A 14,416-nucleotide genomic window follows, 5' to 3' on the forward strand; every position below is an offset into this window, starting at 1 on the left:
AATAATTGTGATAAACTATTGTAATTAAAAATTAAAATTGTTAATTTGTTTTGTGTATAAATAAAAAATTTTGAAAAGGCGGGAAAAAAAATTTTTAAATTTGTATTTTTAATTAAAATAATTAAAAAGTCCATTTTTTAATCATTTTTTTTTGCTATAATTTATTTGTTAAAAAACATTACAATAATTGTGAAGTGACAGCTAAAATTAATGTCATCATAAAAAAATGAACTTGTAGAAATTTAATAAAATTAAAAATGCAATTTTTTAAATATAATTTTTTGGAACAAATTTTTTTGTTAAAGAAATTAAAAAAATTTTTAAGTGACAGCTAAATTAAATGTAATTTCAAATTTTCGCGCGTAAATTTTCAACCCTCCGCGCTTCTGCGCACTAGCGCAAAATAATCAAACACATGTTATGGAATATTCCTTAGTATTATTATTATTGTCATTATTATTATTATTATCATTATCATTATTATTATTATTATTATTATTATTATTATTATTATTATTATTATTATTATTATTATTATTATTATTATTATTATTATTATTATTATTATTATTATTATTATTATTATTATTATTATTATTATTATTATTATTATTATTATTATTATTATTATTATTATTATTATTATTATTATTATTATTATTATTATTATTATTATTATTATTATTATTATTATTATTATTATTATTATTATTATTATTATTATTATTATTATTATTATTATTATTATTATTATTATTATTATTATTATTATTATTATTATTATTATTATTATTGTTGTTGTCAGCTTGTAGATGTTTTTTTGTGTTAGTGTTCATTTTTTTAAACAGAGAGGTTAATAATGATGTAACAATACATGTTCATAAATCCGGCCTTATCGAACGACGCACGTGTATTAAATAAAACGTGATATATATAGGCATAAAATAAATATAAATATAAATAAAAATAGCGATTGTAATTTTATACTCAATTTATCATTTGAATCAATGAAGCTTGTTTTATCTCGTTATTTATTTTTGATAAACACCGATAATGTTCTCAACTATTCTATCAATATTTAAATAACAATCTTAAATTATATTTGTATAAATAAATATATTGTTATTGTGCTTACATTGTAAGCGGCAAGTAAATAGACCACCTAGATGTGATTTATTAATAATTGTGATAAATTATTGTAATTAAAAATTAAAATTGTTAATTTGTTTTTTGTATAAGTAGAAAATTTTAAAAAGGCGGGAAAAAAAAATTTTAAATTTGTATTTTTAATTTAAATAATTAAAAAAAAATGGTTAAGGGAAGTGTAAGTGCTGAAAGTGAAATGAAAGCTTTAAATGCTGGTGAAGGTGATAATAAAAATGATAGAGTTCAAATGAAGAAACAGCTGGGATTGCTTGAGGGTGTTGCTATTATTTTAGGAATTATTTTTGGATCTGGTAATTTTTTTTTATGAAAATTAATTTAGGAGGTATTTTATCATTTTAAGAATTTTTTTAACAAATAAATTATGGCAAAAAAAAAATTGACGTGGAAATTTTATAAAAAAAAAAAAATTGAATTTTTTAAAAATAATTTTTTGGAAAAAATCTATTTGTTATAAAAAAATTTTTAAATTGTTAAGTGACTGCTAACTTTAATTTTATTTTTTGTTATTTTTGTGGTAAATTTTTTTTTATGAAAATTAAGTTAGCCGACATTTAAAAATTTTTAGAATTTTTTTTTTTTATTGAAAAAATTACTAAAAAAATAAAAAAAAAAATTTGACTTGTAAAAAACTTAAAAAACTTCAAGTGCAATTTTCAAAAAATATTTTTTAATTTTAATTTAATAAATGAAAAATAATCAAAAAATTAAAAACGTCGGCTAACTTTAGTATTATTTAATGACATTAAAATTAGTGAATTTTTATTTATAAATAAATTATTTTTTAAAAATTTTATAATTAGAATTTTTTATTTCACTTAAATTAACTATAAAAATTAATTTAGCTGATTTTTGATAATTTTAAGAATTTTTGTGACAAATAAATTATGGCAAAAAAAAAAATTTGACAGAAATTTAAATCAATTAAAAATGTAATTTTTCAAAAATAATATTTTCTAAAAGGAAAATTAAAAAATAAAAGAATTATTTTTAACAAATTGCATTTATAATTATTTAGAGCTTTTAAAGATGAATTTTTTTAATTAAATTTTTTCTTGCTGTAATTTACCTTTTTTTTTCGTTAAAAAATTCTAAAATTAATAAGATGTCTCTCAATTTCAGTGTCATAATTTTTTTTTTTGTAAAATTTTATTGAATTTTATTTTTGTTAAAAAAATGAGAAAAATTATCAAAAATTTTCCATTTTTGATTTTGTAAATTTTATAGTATTTTTTTTTAAAGAAAATTATGGCATAATTTTCTAGAATGTTTAATATTAATCTTGTAATGATTTACAAGCCTCTAAAAAATTTTATAATAAATTTTTAAGCGGTAAAATTTCTTCTTATTGTTCTGAGAACTAATTAAAAATTTTGTTGCAGGTATTTTTATATCTCCAAAAGGAGTAATCGCTGAAACGGGAAGTGTTGGACTGTCATTAATAGTATGGATATTATGTGGATTTTTATCAATGATAGGAGCACTTTGTTATGCAGAATTGGGAACAAGTATTCCTAGAAGTGGTGGAGATTATGCTTATATTCATGAAGCTTTTGGTGAACTGCCTTCTTTTTTATATTTATGGGCTGCTAATTTAATTTTTGTGTAAGTAATATTTTAAATTATTATTAAAATTATCATAATTCTACTGATTTATTTTTATTTATTTTCAGACCAACAACAAATGCAATAATGGCATTGACATTTGCTGAATATGTTTTACAGCCATTTTTTCAAGACTGTGTGATACCTGATGCTAGTGTACGACTTTTAGCTGCTTGTACAATATGTAAGTTATTATTATTATTATCATTTTTTTTTTTATTACTAAATTAAAAATTTTTCTGATAAAAATAATAAATCCAGAAAATTTCAAAAAATCTCGAAATAATTATTAATAAATTTTTTTCAACAGGTTTATTAACTTTCATAAATTGTTACGACGTTAAAGAAACATCAAAAATGCAAAACATCATCATGTTCGCTAAAATAAGCGCACTATTTATAATAATAATTGCCGGACTAACATGGTTGTGTTTAGGTAATTAAAAAAAATTTTTTTTTCAATTTATTTATCATTACAAAAATAATTAAACATAAAAATTAATTTAATTATATTAAATAGGACACACTGAAAATTATGAGCAACCTTTTAAAAGCACAACAGCAGATCCCGGTAAAATAGCAATTGCATTTTATTCTGGTATATTTTCATACTCTGGATGGAATTATTTAAATTTTATGACTGAAGAATTAAAAGATCCTTACAAGTAAGTGTCAAAAAAATATTTTTTTCGAATTATTAATTAATAATAATTAATTTAATTATTACAGAAATTTACCACGTGCCATTTATATTTCACTGCCATTAGTTACGATAATATACGCGTTGGCAAATGTTGCGTATCTTGCGGTGCTTAATCCTACGGCGATGATTGCTTCTCACGCTATTGCTGTGGTAATTAACATTGAAGAATAATTTTTTATTGTCAGTAATTCTCTTTTTTTTTTTTTTTTTTTTTTTTATTAATTTTTATTAATTTTTTTAGACATTAGCTGATAAACTGATGGGTCCAATGTCTTGGATAATGCCAGTATTGGTAGCAACATCAGCATTTGGTGGATTGAGTGTCCATATTATGACATCGTCACGTATGTGCTTTGTTGGAGCTCGTAATGGACATTTTCCGGCTATGTTGAGTCATATTAATATCAAAAGATTTTCACCGACACCTGCTTTAGTTTTTTTGGTGATTAATTATTACTATTACTCCTATTTTTTAATTATTTAAGTAAATTATTCATTATTTTATTGCTAATTATTATTAATATCATGATAAATATCATTATCATGATGAATATCACTATCAATATTATCATTAATATAAATGAAGTGATATTCATAATTAATATCACTGTCTTTATCAATATTATGGTGAATATCACTATCAATATCAATATTAATAATGTCATGATGAATATCAATGTTAATATCATGATATTCATTATAATGAATATCATTCTCATTATTCAATACTATGATAAATATCACTATCATGTGTTATTAATGCCATGATGAATATCAACGGCATGATATTCATAATGAATATCATTGTCTTTATCAATATTATGATCAATATCAGTATTAATAATGTCATGATAAATATCAATATTAATATCATGATGGATATAATTCTCATTATTCAATGCCATGATGAATATCATAATCAATAAAACTATTATGTGTTATTAATTTTATGATGAATATCACTATCAATTTCAGTATTCTGATGAATATCATCATGATTATCACTATCGACATTAGCATTGATATTACTGTCATAATGAATATCATTATCATTATCAATGTAGTGATGAATATCATTATCGTTATTACGGTCATAGTAAATATCGTCGATATTGAGGTCATGATAAATATCATCAATATTATCAAATCAAAGCATTATCAATACCAATGTCATGACGAATATCATTGCCAATATTAATGTCATGATAAATATCATTATCAATATCAATATTATGATAAATAATATTATTATTATCGTCTTGGGAATATCATCATTATTAAGGACATGATGAATATCATTATCAATATTGATGTCATTGTGAATATCATTATCAATATCAATTGCATGATGAATATAATTATTATTACTGTTTTGGTGAATATAATCATTATTAAGGTCATGATGAATATCATCATTATAAATGTAGTGATAAATATCATTATCATTATTACGGTCATGGTGAATATCATCGATATTAAGGTCATGATAAATATCATCGATATTATCAAATCAAAGCATTATCAGTACAAATGTCATGATGAATATCATTATTATGGTCATGATGAATATCATTATCAATATCAATTGCATGATGAATATCATTATTATGGCCATGATGAATATCATCATCATCATTATCATCAATATTACTTTAACAAAAATTAAAAGATTCTTTAAATTAATTCATCATTTTGAAATCGTACAATAAAAAAAATTTCCAATTGATTTTTCAGTGTATATTATCATTGATGATGTTGTGTACAAGTGATATTTTTGTACTGATAACCTACTGCAGTATAGTGGAGTCATTTTTCATAATGATATCAGTCGCTGGAATTTTATGGCTAAGGTACAAACGTCCGAACATGCCACGGCCGATCAAAGTAAGTCAACAAGTCAACATCATCATCAATTAAACTTTCAGTTATTAATTATTACTACTGCTTTTAGATCCCAATTCTAGTACCGATAGTATTCGTAATTATTTGTTTATTTCTGGTGATCGTACCTTGCCTCGAGCGACCCGTTGAAGTTGGCATGGGTGCACTGATTACATTATCCGGCGTACCGGCTTATTTTGCTGGCATTGTGTGGAAGAATAAACCAACGTGGTTCCTCAATTTAAATGGTAAATTTTTTATAAATTATATAATTTGAAAAAAATATTATGTAATTAATTTTTTATTCACAGAAAAGGCAACCCACGTGGTTCAAAAATTGTTCATATCAGCCAGAGAAGAAAAAGTTGATTAGAAAAAATTAGATAAATAAATTAACGAACAAATTTTGATCAACTGACATATTGTTTATGCTCACATATTTTAACTTTAAATAATTAATCATAAATCTTTTATATTAATTAACAATTCGCTTGTCTCACATAAAATTTCTTCAGCGAAAATCTACCAAAAAAATTTATACATTTTTTTTTTTTGCTACAATATTTATTATTATACATAACATTGTATACATTTTTTAAAATACATATTTTAGCATGAACTATATATTTAATTTGATATAATACCTTCAAACATGTATGTACAATAATTATTTCATTTTTTTTAAAACTTTTGTTAAATTATTTTATTTATTTCTTCTTTTTTCAATTTTTAAGAAAAAAAAATGTCGGAATGTGTTCAATAATTATTTTCAAATTTAAATTCTATCCAGCGAAGAAATTAAATATATTAAACATTTTTTTATTATATTTATTAAAAGAGATAAATTATGCAGATCCATGAATATCTTCTGGATTAAACATACCCTTTATAAAAAAAAATTTTTTTTAATATTATTTTAGTTGATAATTTGTGTTACAAATGTCATGAAAAATTATTAAATTGAAGAAATAATAATTTTAATTTTTTTATCAAGAAAAAATCAATGAGCAAGTAAAAAATAAAATTTTTTTTTTAAATTGATAATTTTTTATGACATTTTTAATGTAATTAAATTGATTGAAGAAATAAAATAATATACCTTTGCACGTCGAAGAATAGAATCTTTACTAGCATCATAGGGATGATCTTTACTGGGTATTTCTAAGACTGCTGGGACAGGTTGAGTGTGACTGTCAATAACATGACGAATCATTTCAGCGACCTAAAGAAGAAATAAATTTATTTATTTATTTAAAGAAGAAATAAATAAATTTATATATTTATTTTTTTTTTATTATTATATTTATGTTTTTTATTAATTCAGTTCATTAAAATATTTATTCATTTCTTCTTTAATTAAATAAATTCATTTATTTAAAGAAGAAATCAATTAATTAATTTTTTCATTAGATAAATATATTTCATAATTATTTATTTTATTAAAATGTGTAATTAAGCTATTTGTTTCTTCTTTAAATAAATAAATTTATTTATTTAAAGAAGAAATAAATAAATTTATACATTATTCATTAGATAAATATATTTATCTAATGAAAAAATGAATTAATTGATTTCTTTTTCAAATAACTAAATTTATCTATTTAAAGAAGAAATGAATAAAAAAACAAATATATTTATATAATGAAGAAATATATAAATTTATTCATTTCTTCTTTAATTAAATGAATTTATTTATTTAAATAAGAAACGAATGAATTAAATTATTAAAAGAACTAAAAGTTAAAAATTAGATCTTAAGAAATTTATTAAGGATTTTTAATTAATAAAAATTTCTTCACTGTAAAAATTATAAAAATAAAAACTAAAATTATCTAATAACTTAAAATTATCAAGATTAATATTTATACTTACATTTTGATTGATGAGAATAATATCAATATCATCGCGTTTAACAAATTGTTTAAAAGTGTCTTCAATATCGCCAACTGCAGTGTCTGTTTAAAAAAAATTAATTATTATCATAAGAAAATAAATAAATATCTCTTTAAACAAAATTCTTAATTAATAATAATTATACATACTTTTATCGACAACCATAAAATTCGACTGGCGATTTTTGTTTATTTCACCAACACCTCCTAAGAGGAATCCAACACAAGTGTCCTAAAAATTAAAAATAAATTAATTTGACATTTTTTTTATTTTTATTTCTATTTTTTAATAAAAAAAAAATTTCGACTTTATAATCAATAAATTTTTAAGCAAAAAATATTAAAAATTTTTAAATATTAAGAATTAAAAAAAAATGTTTTTATAGTTGTAATTTTTATTGATTTAAAAAAATAACATTAAAGTTAGCTGTCACTTGACAATTTTTTAATTTTTTTTAACAAATAAATTTATTCTAAAAAATTATTTTTAAAAAATTGCATTTGTAGTTTTTAAAAATTTTTAAATGTCAATTTTTTTTGCCATAATTTATTACAAAAATTCTTATAATTTATTTATTGAAAAAAATTCAAGAAATAATTACAAGTCAGCTGATTTCACTAACAATAATAAATAATAAAATTTAAAAATATACTTTTAATATTAAAAAATAAAATTAATAATAATAAATAAAAATTACCTCATCCCCAATGACAGCAATAAGTTTTCCTTTTCCTGCAGAATGAAGAGCCATTATTAATAATTTATTTTTCCAACAATCAGATTAACTCAATCTTTGAACTTTTTAATTTACAATTATTGATAGCATTTATTGTTAATAAAATCAGATGACTGTCACGCCTTTCTCGTGACTATTTTTCTGCTTATCTTTTTTATCAATTTTCATCAACTGAAACTATATATAAATTCATAGATTGACAACTCACAAAATACATAACACTGAAGTTAGCAGTCAGCTGTTAATTTAAAAAATTTATTTAATAAATCAATTACAATAAAAAAATGCTTCTAAAAATTTTCACTTGTAATTTTTAATTTAATTTAATTTTTTTTATAATAATTTTATTGCGATAAATATCTAAAAAAATTTTTACTTCTGTCAACTTCAGTGTCATCAAAATATTCATAAAAAAACACACACACACTATACATTTAGATGACACTGAAGTTGGCAGACGTTAAAAATTATTTTAAAAATTTATAATAATCGAATTATTATAAAAATAATTTATTTAAAAAATTTTATATGTAAAAATTAATAAAAATTACAAGTGAAAATTTTTTTGAGTATTTTTTTATTCTAATTTATTTGTTATTAAAATTTTTAAAATTGACAGCTGACGGCTAATTTCAGAATTATAAATTTAGTTAGTTTTTATTTTATCCGCTAGGCGTCACTTCTGTCTTGTTTAGTATTTTGCCATTTATAGTGTTATTATTATTATGCGACACGCAAATGGAGGCAAAAAATAATAAACAGCTGATGATTGATAATTAAAGGTAAAAATAAATTTTTTTTAAATTAATTGATTAATTAATTAATTAATTACCGTCACCAGTTACTGAAGAGTCTTCTCGTAGGGGATGACGTTTGCGGTGCTCCTTGTATGGATTTGACTCTGACATTTTTATTTTTGTTTGTAAACAATTGAATTGCACTTATAAAAAAAAAATTAACAATTTTTTATATGACATTAAATTTAGCTGTCACAATTTTTTAATTTTCTTAAACAAAAAAATTATTTTTCAAAAATTGCATTTTTTATTTATTCAAATTTCTACAAGTCCATTTTTTTAAATAATTGTTTTTTGCTCTAATTTATTTTTTAAAGAAAATTAAAATATTGTGACAGCTAAATTTAATGTCATATTTTTTTTTTTTTTTTTAGATTTAAAAATTTTTTCACTGGGAAAATTGAAGCTTACAATTGAACTTGATGATTATTATTATTATTATACAGGTTGGTGTTAATTTTTTAATTAATAACTTTATAGATAAATAATTTATTTTTTTTTAAGTTTTAATAAAATAATAATTTTTAAATGACAATTAAAAATGTTGATTGTTTTAGAGTGAGAATTTTAGTAGACTGAAGATATAAAAAGAAATAAGTTATAATAAGATTGGATCTAGGGATTGAAAAATTGGCATTCAAGTGTTTAAATAAATGCTGGCTGGGCTCCAAAGATATTGTGACATAAATATATGAGAAATCTAGAGGTTTGTTTTTTTATTTTAGACACTTTTAATTGGATTAAATTACGATACTAAAATTAGCTGACAATTGTCATTTTTTTTTATTTTTACAAAAAATTAATTACAATAAAAAAAATATGCTTTGAAAAAATTTTCACTAATTATTTAATTGCTATAAAATTATAAAAAAATTTCTAATGTCTAACGTAAAAATTTTAATTAAAAAATTACAAAATTTCATTAAGAAATAAAAAAAAAAACTAGTACAAATGTTTTAAAAAATTTTTTTTTTATTAATATTTAATTAAAAAAAAAAAAAAAAAAAAAAAAATTGTCAGATGTCTGCTGATTTCAGTATTATTAAATTATTCTGTACATATTGAAAATTACTTTATAAATTTAATTTAATAAAAGATTTTGAAATTGCCGCTTTTTTGTCGGTCTTAAGAAAAAATTATAAGACTTGTGCCTTAATTATTTAGAATAACACTTAATAATTAATTAACGGTGAATATATTGGTCATATAAAAATTTTTTTCAAATAAAAATTAAATTAAATTTAAAATTTAATTTTACAAAAAAAAATGTCTCTCATGATTTCTTTTAAAACCAATCAGAAAGCCGTAATTTAAAAATTAAGATTTTCATAATTAGAAAAAATTAGAATTATTCATCATGAATCTTAATTTTGGAATTATAGTAAAAATATTGGTTGTATAAATTAATCATCAGACATTTTTTGTTGGAAATTAAATTTAGAACAATTTTTATCAAAAAAATTTTTTTACACGACCAATATTTCCGCCGCAATATCCAAAATGTGATCCCGATAATTGTTAATTGTTATTTTAGAATTAAGGTAAAAATCATTCTTCTAATGATTATATAAAATCAATGGATTTGTTTGAAATCACTTACTTTTGAATTTTGAATTTTGGGGGGGGGGGAGAAAGGGAAGGGGATAGGGATACTGTAATCAACGTTGGGCTAAGCACTCAGTCCTGTTGGACCATTGTACTCAGCCCTCCTAGGTCAATTACTTTATGCTGTTGGAGAGTTGGTCAGGTTTGTCTGTTTCAAAAAGTGTAGCAGCCGCCCTAGGCCAATCTCCAGCACATCGATTGACTCTCCATCGCGAAATCCTAGTATGTTCTCTCGAACTGTTGCTAGTTTCTCGCAATGGAGGATTAGGTGGAGAGGAGTTTCTTCCTCTGTTAGACATCTGGGGCATATAGAGTTTTCTGAAACTCCCATATGCTTCAGATGTCTTCTCGTTGTCCAGTGTCCTGTGATGAACCCGACAATTTTTCTCAGTATTTTCTTGTCGAGTCCTATCAAGGATAGACCCAATGTCTTGGAGGGTCCCTTTATTAGCGCCCTCGTGTGCTTCATACCTTTTGCCTCTGCCCACACCTCCTGGAACCTGTCATCGGCCCATTGGGAAGTGTGTTGCTTAACGAGACTAAAAGGTACTGCTATATTGAACATTGGCTCAGGGTCAACCAAGCGGGCCCCCGTTTTTGCCAGTTCATTTGCTTTGTCATTTCCTGCGTTCCCGCTATGACCCGGTATCCACAGGAGTTTGACTCTGTTATGTTTCGCTAGTTCGTTCAGCGAAACTATACAATTTCGCACTAGCCTCGAGGACACTTCTATTTGTTCTAGTGCTCGAAGCGCGGCGCAGCTATCGGTACAGATGTAGACGCGTTTGTTCCTGTGATTGAGCTTTGAGATATGTTCTGCACAGGTCCAAATCGCGTATACCTCTGTCTGGAAAATCGATGCAGTGTCTCCCAGTCGCAGAGAGATCTCTGTTTTTGGTCCACTGCTATAGATACCAGCTCCTGCCCCCTTTTCCATTTTTGAACCATCTGTATACCAGACTAGTCCTGGGGGGGATAGGATGCTCTTGCTTCCTCTTTCCCAGTCCTGCCTACTTGGGATGAGGACTTTGTAGTGATGACTGAAGTGGTAGCTACGAGGGCTCATGTCTCCTCCTTGGGTTAGAAACTTATCAAGTCCCCTATCCCTCAGGATTGATGCATGTCCCGTCCTAGCCGTTCCCCTTCCCCTCGTCCAGTATCCGTTGAAATGCAGTCTCATTGCCGTTTTCATAGCAAGAGCTTCTGCAGTAATATGTGGGGGCTCCAGGTTCAGGAGTATCCCCATTGCTAGGGTTGCTGTGGTTCTTAGAGCCCCAGTTATCCCTAGCAATGCAAGTCTATAGATCTTAGAAAGTGCCTTGATGTTGATGTTCTTCTTAATCGAAGGCCACCACACCACAGAGGCGAAGGTGAGCTGAGGTACCAGAATTGCAGTGTAAATCCACTTTATCAATTTCGGTCTCAGACCCCATGTTGTGCCAAATATTCTTCTGCATGCCCAGAAAGTGGCAGTTGCTTTCTGGGTCTGCTTTTCGATATGGCTATTCCAGATGAGCTTACTATCCAGAGTTACCCCTAGATAGCGTACCTCTTTTAAGAATTGCAGCTCCACGCCAAAGATTGAGGGTGCCTTGATTTTCGGCTTTCTCTTTTTGGTAAAGAGCACCATCTCTGTTTTGGTGGGATTGACCCTTAGAGATTTATCGGTGCACCATTTCTGTATGAGATTCAGAGCACGTTGAGTTCTCCATCTCATCTCTGCTGGGCTTGAGCTTTTGACCATCAGTACGATATCATCAGCATAGCCTACAGCATGTACTCCTAGGTTTTCTAGCATCACTAGGAGCTCACTTACTTATAGTAAAAAAAAATAATAATTAAAAAAAAAAAATAATAATTTAAAAAAAAATTGCAGATTAAAAATGCCTGGACAAGTAAACCATCAAGTAAACATATCCCGTAAAACATTCCACACCATCTACGAAATATCAAAGCTCCTGAACACAAACCTCGACCAGACAACCCTGAGTATCTGCATCAGACTGTGTGAGAACGGAGTGAATCCTCAGGCGCTGGCTAAGGTTGTAAAAGAAATCCAGAAAGAAGTCAAGGCTCTTGAGAATAATGACACAGAATCTACAAAAGCTCTCAATAAATAAATAATAATTACTTATTTTATATTAAAAATTAATTTATTCATTAAAAAATATTCTTTCACACCGGAATGAGATTTAAGGAAGAATTAGCTGCGTCACTTTGAATAACATGACTGATTTTTACAGCTCAGTTTTTTTTTTCTTCTGTAAAAAAAAAGTGAAATTATTTTATTAATTTTAATATTAATATTTTTTTTTATTGTAATAAAAATGTACTAATAATTAATTATTGAAGTTTAAAATTTTACTTGAGCAGAATGTTTCCCGGGATAGATTTGTCCTTCGAGAGTGACATGCTCCAATTCTGGTTGATCTATCAGGAAGTTTTTGGCATCAACTGCTTGTGAGCCTTCACGGAACATAAAAACTGCCCGTTTTGGTTCAATAGGATACCTTTAATGAATGAATTAATTAATTAATATATAAGTAAGAAACATTTTTATAATTTCAATTTTATTAAAAAAAAAAAAAATTTATTATTTATTCTGAAATCTTGTGACTTCTAAATTACATGAAATTAGTCTATAAAATATTTTAAAAAAATATAAAATATATACTTAAAAACATTAAAGCATACCTCTCAGCAATAATATGATTATTTTGTAAGCTTCCCTGCCAAAGACGGAAAATATTGTCAGCTTCAGTGTCTGTAAGATCTTTTTTTAAGTCAACAAACATCATAATACTTTTGCCGACTTTTGTCATACGTAACAAATTGTCTGGATCTGATGCGTCAATCTAAAAAAATTAATTTAAAAATTTTTAAATTGTACGTGAGGTAAAAAACTCAGTTATTGACACTTGCAATTTTATTTTAATTAAAAAAAAAAATTAACTCTAATAAATTAATAAATATAAATTTCGAATTATAAATTTTAAGAAAATTGGTTTTTTTAAAAAAATTTTATTTTTTTAATTAGAATAAAATGGCAAGTGTCAAACAACTAGAAACAAATTAAAGGAAATAAATTTACCTGTGAGATATCAATTTGTGGTTGCGGGCGCAAATGTTCTGGCAGCTCATCGGGTTCTAATGGCTCTTCATCTTCCTGCGATGACAATAAATAAATTATTAAACTAATAATTATTATGATTTTGAAGTCAGCAGACGTTTGACCATTTTTAATTTTTTTTTAACAAATAAATTTGTACAAAAAAATTATTTTAAAAAAATTGCATTTTTTATTTTTTAAAATTTCTGCATGTCAATTTTTTTCTCATTATTTATTTGTTAAAAAAATTAATAAATATATAGTAAATTAATTTTCATATAATTCTTATACCTCCCACTGGTCGAATAATCTCTCCATATCAGCATCATTCATATCCAAAATACTTTTGTCTTTCCATGACTTAAATTTCTTCTCTTCGCAATAAACATTAATTACAAAACATAAACAAATTACTAGCACTAAATTTTTATTCATTTTTAAAAAATTTTTCTCTATTTTTTAAAAAATAATTTTTAGGTTATACACTTTAGATTTTTTTTTAATTAAAATTTTTTAAACTTAAAAATTTTAGATAGTTTTTAAAAATTTTTTTAAATTTTAATTGATAAATTAATTAAATAATCATTTAATTAACTTTATTTTTTACTTAATAAATTATTTTAACAACAATTTTCAATTGTTGACATTCGGTAAATTCTTTTTCTGACGTCTGACGCTTTAAATTCTAGATTCTACGCATGCGCGGGAATCTTTGCACATGCGCAGGGATTTTTGCGCATGCGCGTAAGTTTTTTTAAATCTAGACAAGCAAATTTACGGAAGAAAAAAAATTTATTTACAAAATTTCGGCCAAAAACAATTAAAATAATTATTTTTTCTAATAAAATTAATTAATTAATCAGTTACTTAATAAAATAATCAAAAAATTAATTTAAGCGCCTACTGACATCTAGTGAAAAATG

At 24.3% G+C, this 14,416-nt stretch overlaps 5 protein-coding genes across 6 annotated transcripts; 2 read left to right on the plus strand and 3 right to left on the minus strand.

The window, feature by feature from the left end:
* The first annotated feature begins 878 nt into the window (after nt 1-878).
* Nucleotides 879-6,139, plus strand: LOC141537342 (Y+L amino acid transporter 2-like). Its single transcript, XM_074258259.1, has 10 exons — nt 879-1,457; nt 2,547-2,769; nt 2,838-2,953; nt 3,080-3,205; nt 3,290-3,434; nt 3,499-3,622; nt 3,714-3,914; nt 5,207-5,356; nt 5,424-5,601; nt 5,665-6,139. Exons 1-10 carry the CDS (start codon nt 1,310-1,312, stop codon nt 5,724-5,726), a joined length of 1,473 nt encoding a protein of 490 aa, XP_074114360.1. The 5' UTR covers nt 879-1,309; the 3' UTR covers nt 5,727-6,139.
* On the minus strand, nt 5,996-9,330 carry Vha14-1 (V-type proton ATPase subunit Vha14-1). Of its 2 annotated transcripts, XM_074258261.1 has the most exons (7): nt 9,191-9,330; nt 8,815-8,922; nt 7,944-7,978; nt 7,396-7,477; nt 7,226-7,308; nt 6,453-6,575; nt 5,996-6,237 (listed from the first exon to the last, which is right to left on the minus strand). In XM_074258261.1, exons 2-7 carry the CDS (start codon nt 8,888-8,890, stop codon nt 6,199-6,201), a joined length of 438 nt encoding a protein of 145 aa, XP_074114362.1. In that variant the 5' UTR covers nt 8,891-8,922; nt 9,191-9,330; the 3' UTR covers nt 5,996-6,198. The 2 variants fall into 2 exon arrangements, with proteins under 2 accessions (XP_074114362.1, XP_074114363.1); XM_074258262.1 differs by lacking the exons at nt 8,815-8,922; nt 9,191-9,330 and having other exon boundaries at nt 6,002-6,237; nt 7,944-8,021.
* LOC141537345 (mitotic-spindle organizing protein 1) lies at nt 8,687-12,727 on the plus strand. Its single transcript, XM_074258263.1, has 4 exons — nt 8,687-8,764; nt 9,154-9,225; nt 9,337-9,485; nt 12,261-12,727. Exon 4 carries the CDS (start codon nt 12,268-12,270, stop codon nt 12,502-12,504), a length of 237 nt encoding a protein of 78 aa, XP_074114364.1. The 5' UTR covers nt 8,687-8,764; nt 9,154-9,225; nt 9,337-9,485; nt 12,261-12,267; the 3' UTR covers nt 12,505-12,727.
* On the minus strand, nt 10,503-12,182 carry LOC141537672 (uncharacterized). Its single transcript, XM_074258796.1, has one exon. The coding sequence runs from the start codon at nt 12,180-12,182 to the stop codon at nt 10,503-10,505; it is 1,680 nt and encodes a 559-aa protein (XP_074114897.1).
* Boca (LDLR chaperone boca) lies at nt 12,519-14,140 on the minus strand. Its single transcript, XM_074258260.1, has 5 exons — nt 13,785-14,140; nt 13,476-13,550; nt 13,079-13,239; nt 12,750-12,894; nt 12,519-12,645 (listed from the first exon to the last, which is right to left on the minus strand). The coding sequence occupies exons 1-5, from the start codon at nt 13,926-13,928 to the stop codon at nt 12,622-12,624; spliced, it is 549 nt and encodes a 182-aa protein (XP_074114361.1). The 5' UTR covers nt 13,929-14,140; the 3' UTR covers nt 12,519-12,621.
* Between the last annotated feature and the right edge of the window lie 276 nt (nt 14,141-14,416).

Source organism: Cotesia typhae, unplaced genomic scaffold (genome assembly GCF_013202065.1).
Source record: "Cotesia typhae breed Kobodo isofemale line unplaced genomic scaffold, CoteBio_Ctyphae scaffold_91, whole genome shotgun sequence".
Lineage (NCBI taxonomy): Eukaryota > Metazoa > Arthropoda > Insecta > Hymenoptera > Braconidae > Cotesia > Cotesia typhae.

Excerpts from the sequence above, each read along its gene's own strand:
- LOC141537345 (XM_074258263.1), top strand. The coding sequence starts at position 12,268 with ATGCCTGGACAAGTAAACCATCAAGTAAACATATCCCGTAAAACATTC.
- LOC141537342 (XM_074258259.1), top strand. The coding sequence starts at position 1,310 with ATGGTTAAGGGAAGTGTAAGTGCTGAAAGTGAAATGAAAGCTTTAAAT. Across the intron at positions 1,458-2,546 it reads AGGAATTATTTTTGGATCTG|GTATTTTTATATCTCCAAAA; the intron begins GTAATTTTTTTT and ends ATTTTGTTGCAG. Across the intron at positions 5,357-5,423 it reads ACATGCCACGGCCGATCAAA|ATCCCAATTCTAGTACCGAT; the intron begins GTAAGTCAACAA and ends TACTGCTTTTAG.
- Boca (XM_074258260.1), bottom strand. The coding sequence starts at position 13,928 with ATGAATAAAAATTTAGTGCTAGTAATTTGTTTATGTTTTGTAATTAAT. Across the intron at positions 13,240-13,475 it reads CACAAATTGATATCTCACAG|ATTGACGCATCAGATCCAGA; the intron begins GTAAATTTATTT and ends TAATTTTTTTAG. Across the intron at positions 12,895-13,078 it reads AATCATATTATTGCTGAGAG|GTATCCTATTGAACCAAAAC; the intron begins GTATGCTTTAAT and ends CATTCATTAAAG.
- Vha14-1 (XM_074258261.1), bottom strand. The coding sequence starts at position 8,890 with ATGTCAGAGTCAAATCCATACAAGGAGCACCGCAAACGTCATCCCCTA. Across the intron at positions 7,309-7,395 it reads TTTTATGGTTGTCGATAAAA|ACACTGCAGTTGGCGATATT; the intron begins GTATGTATAATT and ends TTTTTTAAACAG. Across the intron at positions 6,238-6,452 it reads CTATTCTTCGACGTGCAAAG|GGTATGTTTAATCCAGAAGA; the intron begins GTATATTATTTT and ends TTTTTTATAAAG.
- LOC141537672 (XM_074258796.1), bottom strand. The coding sequence starts at position 12,182 with ATGCTAGAAAACCTAGGAGTACATGCTGTAGGCTATGCTGATGATATC.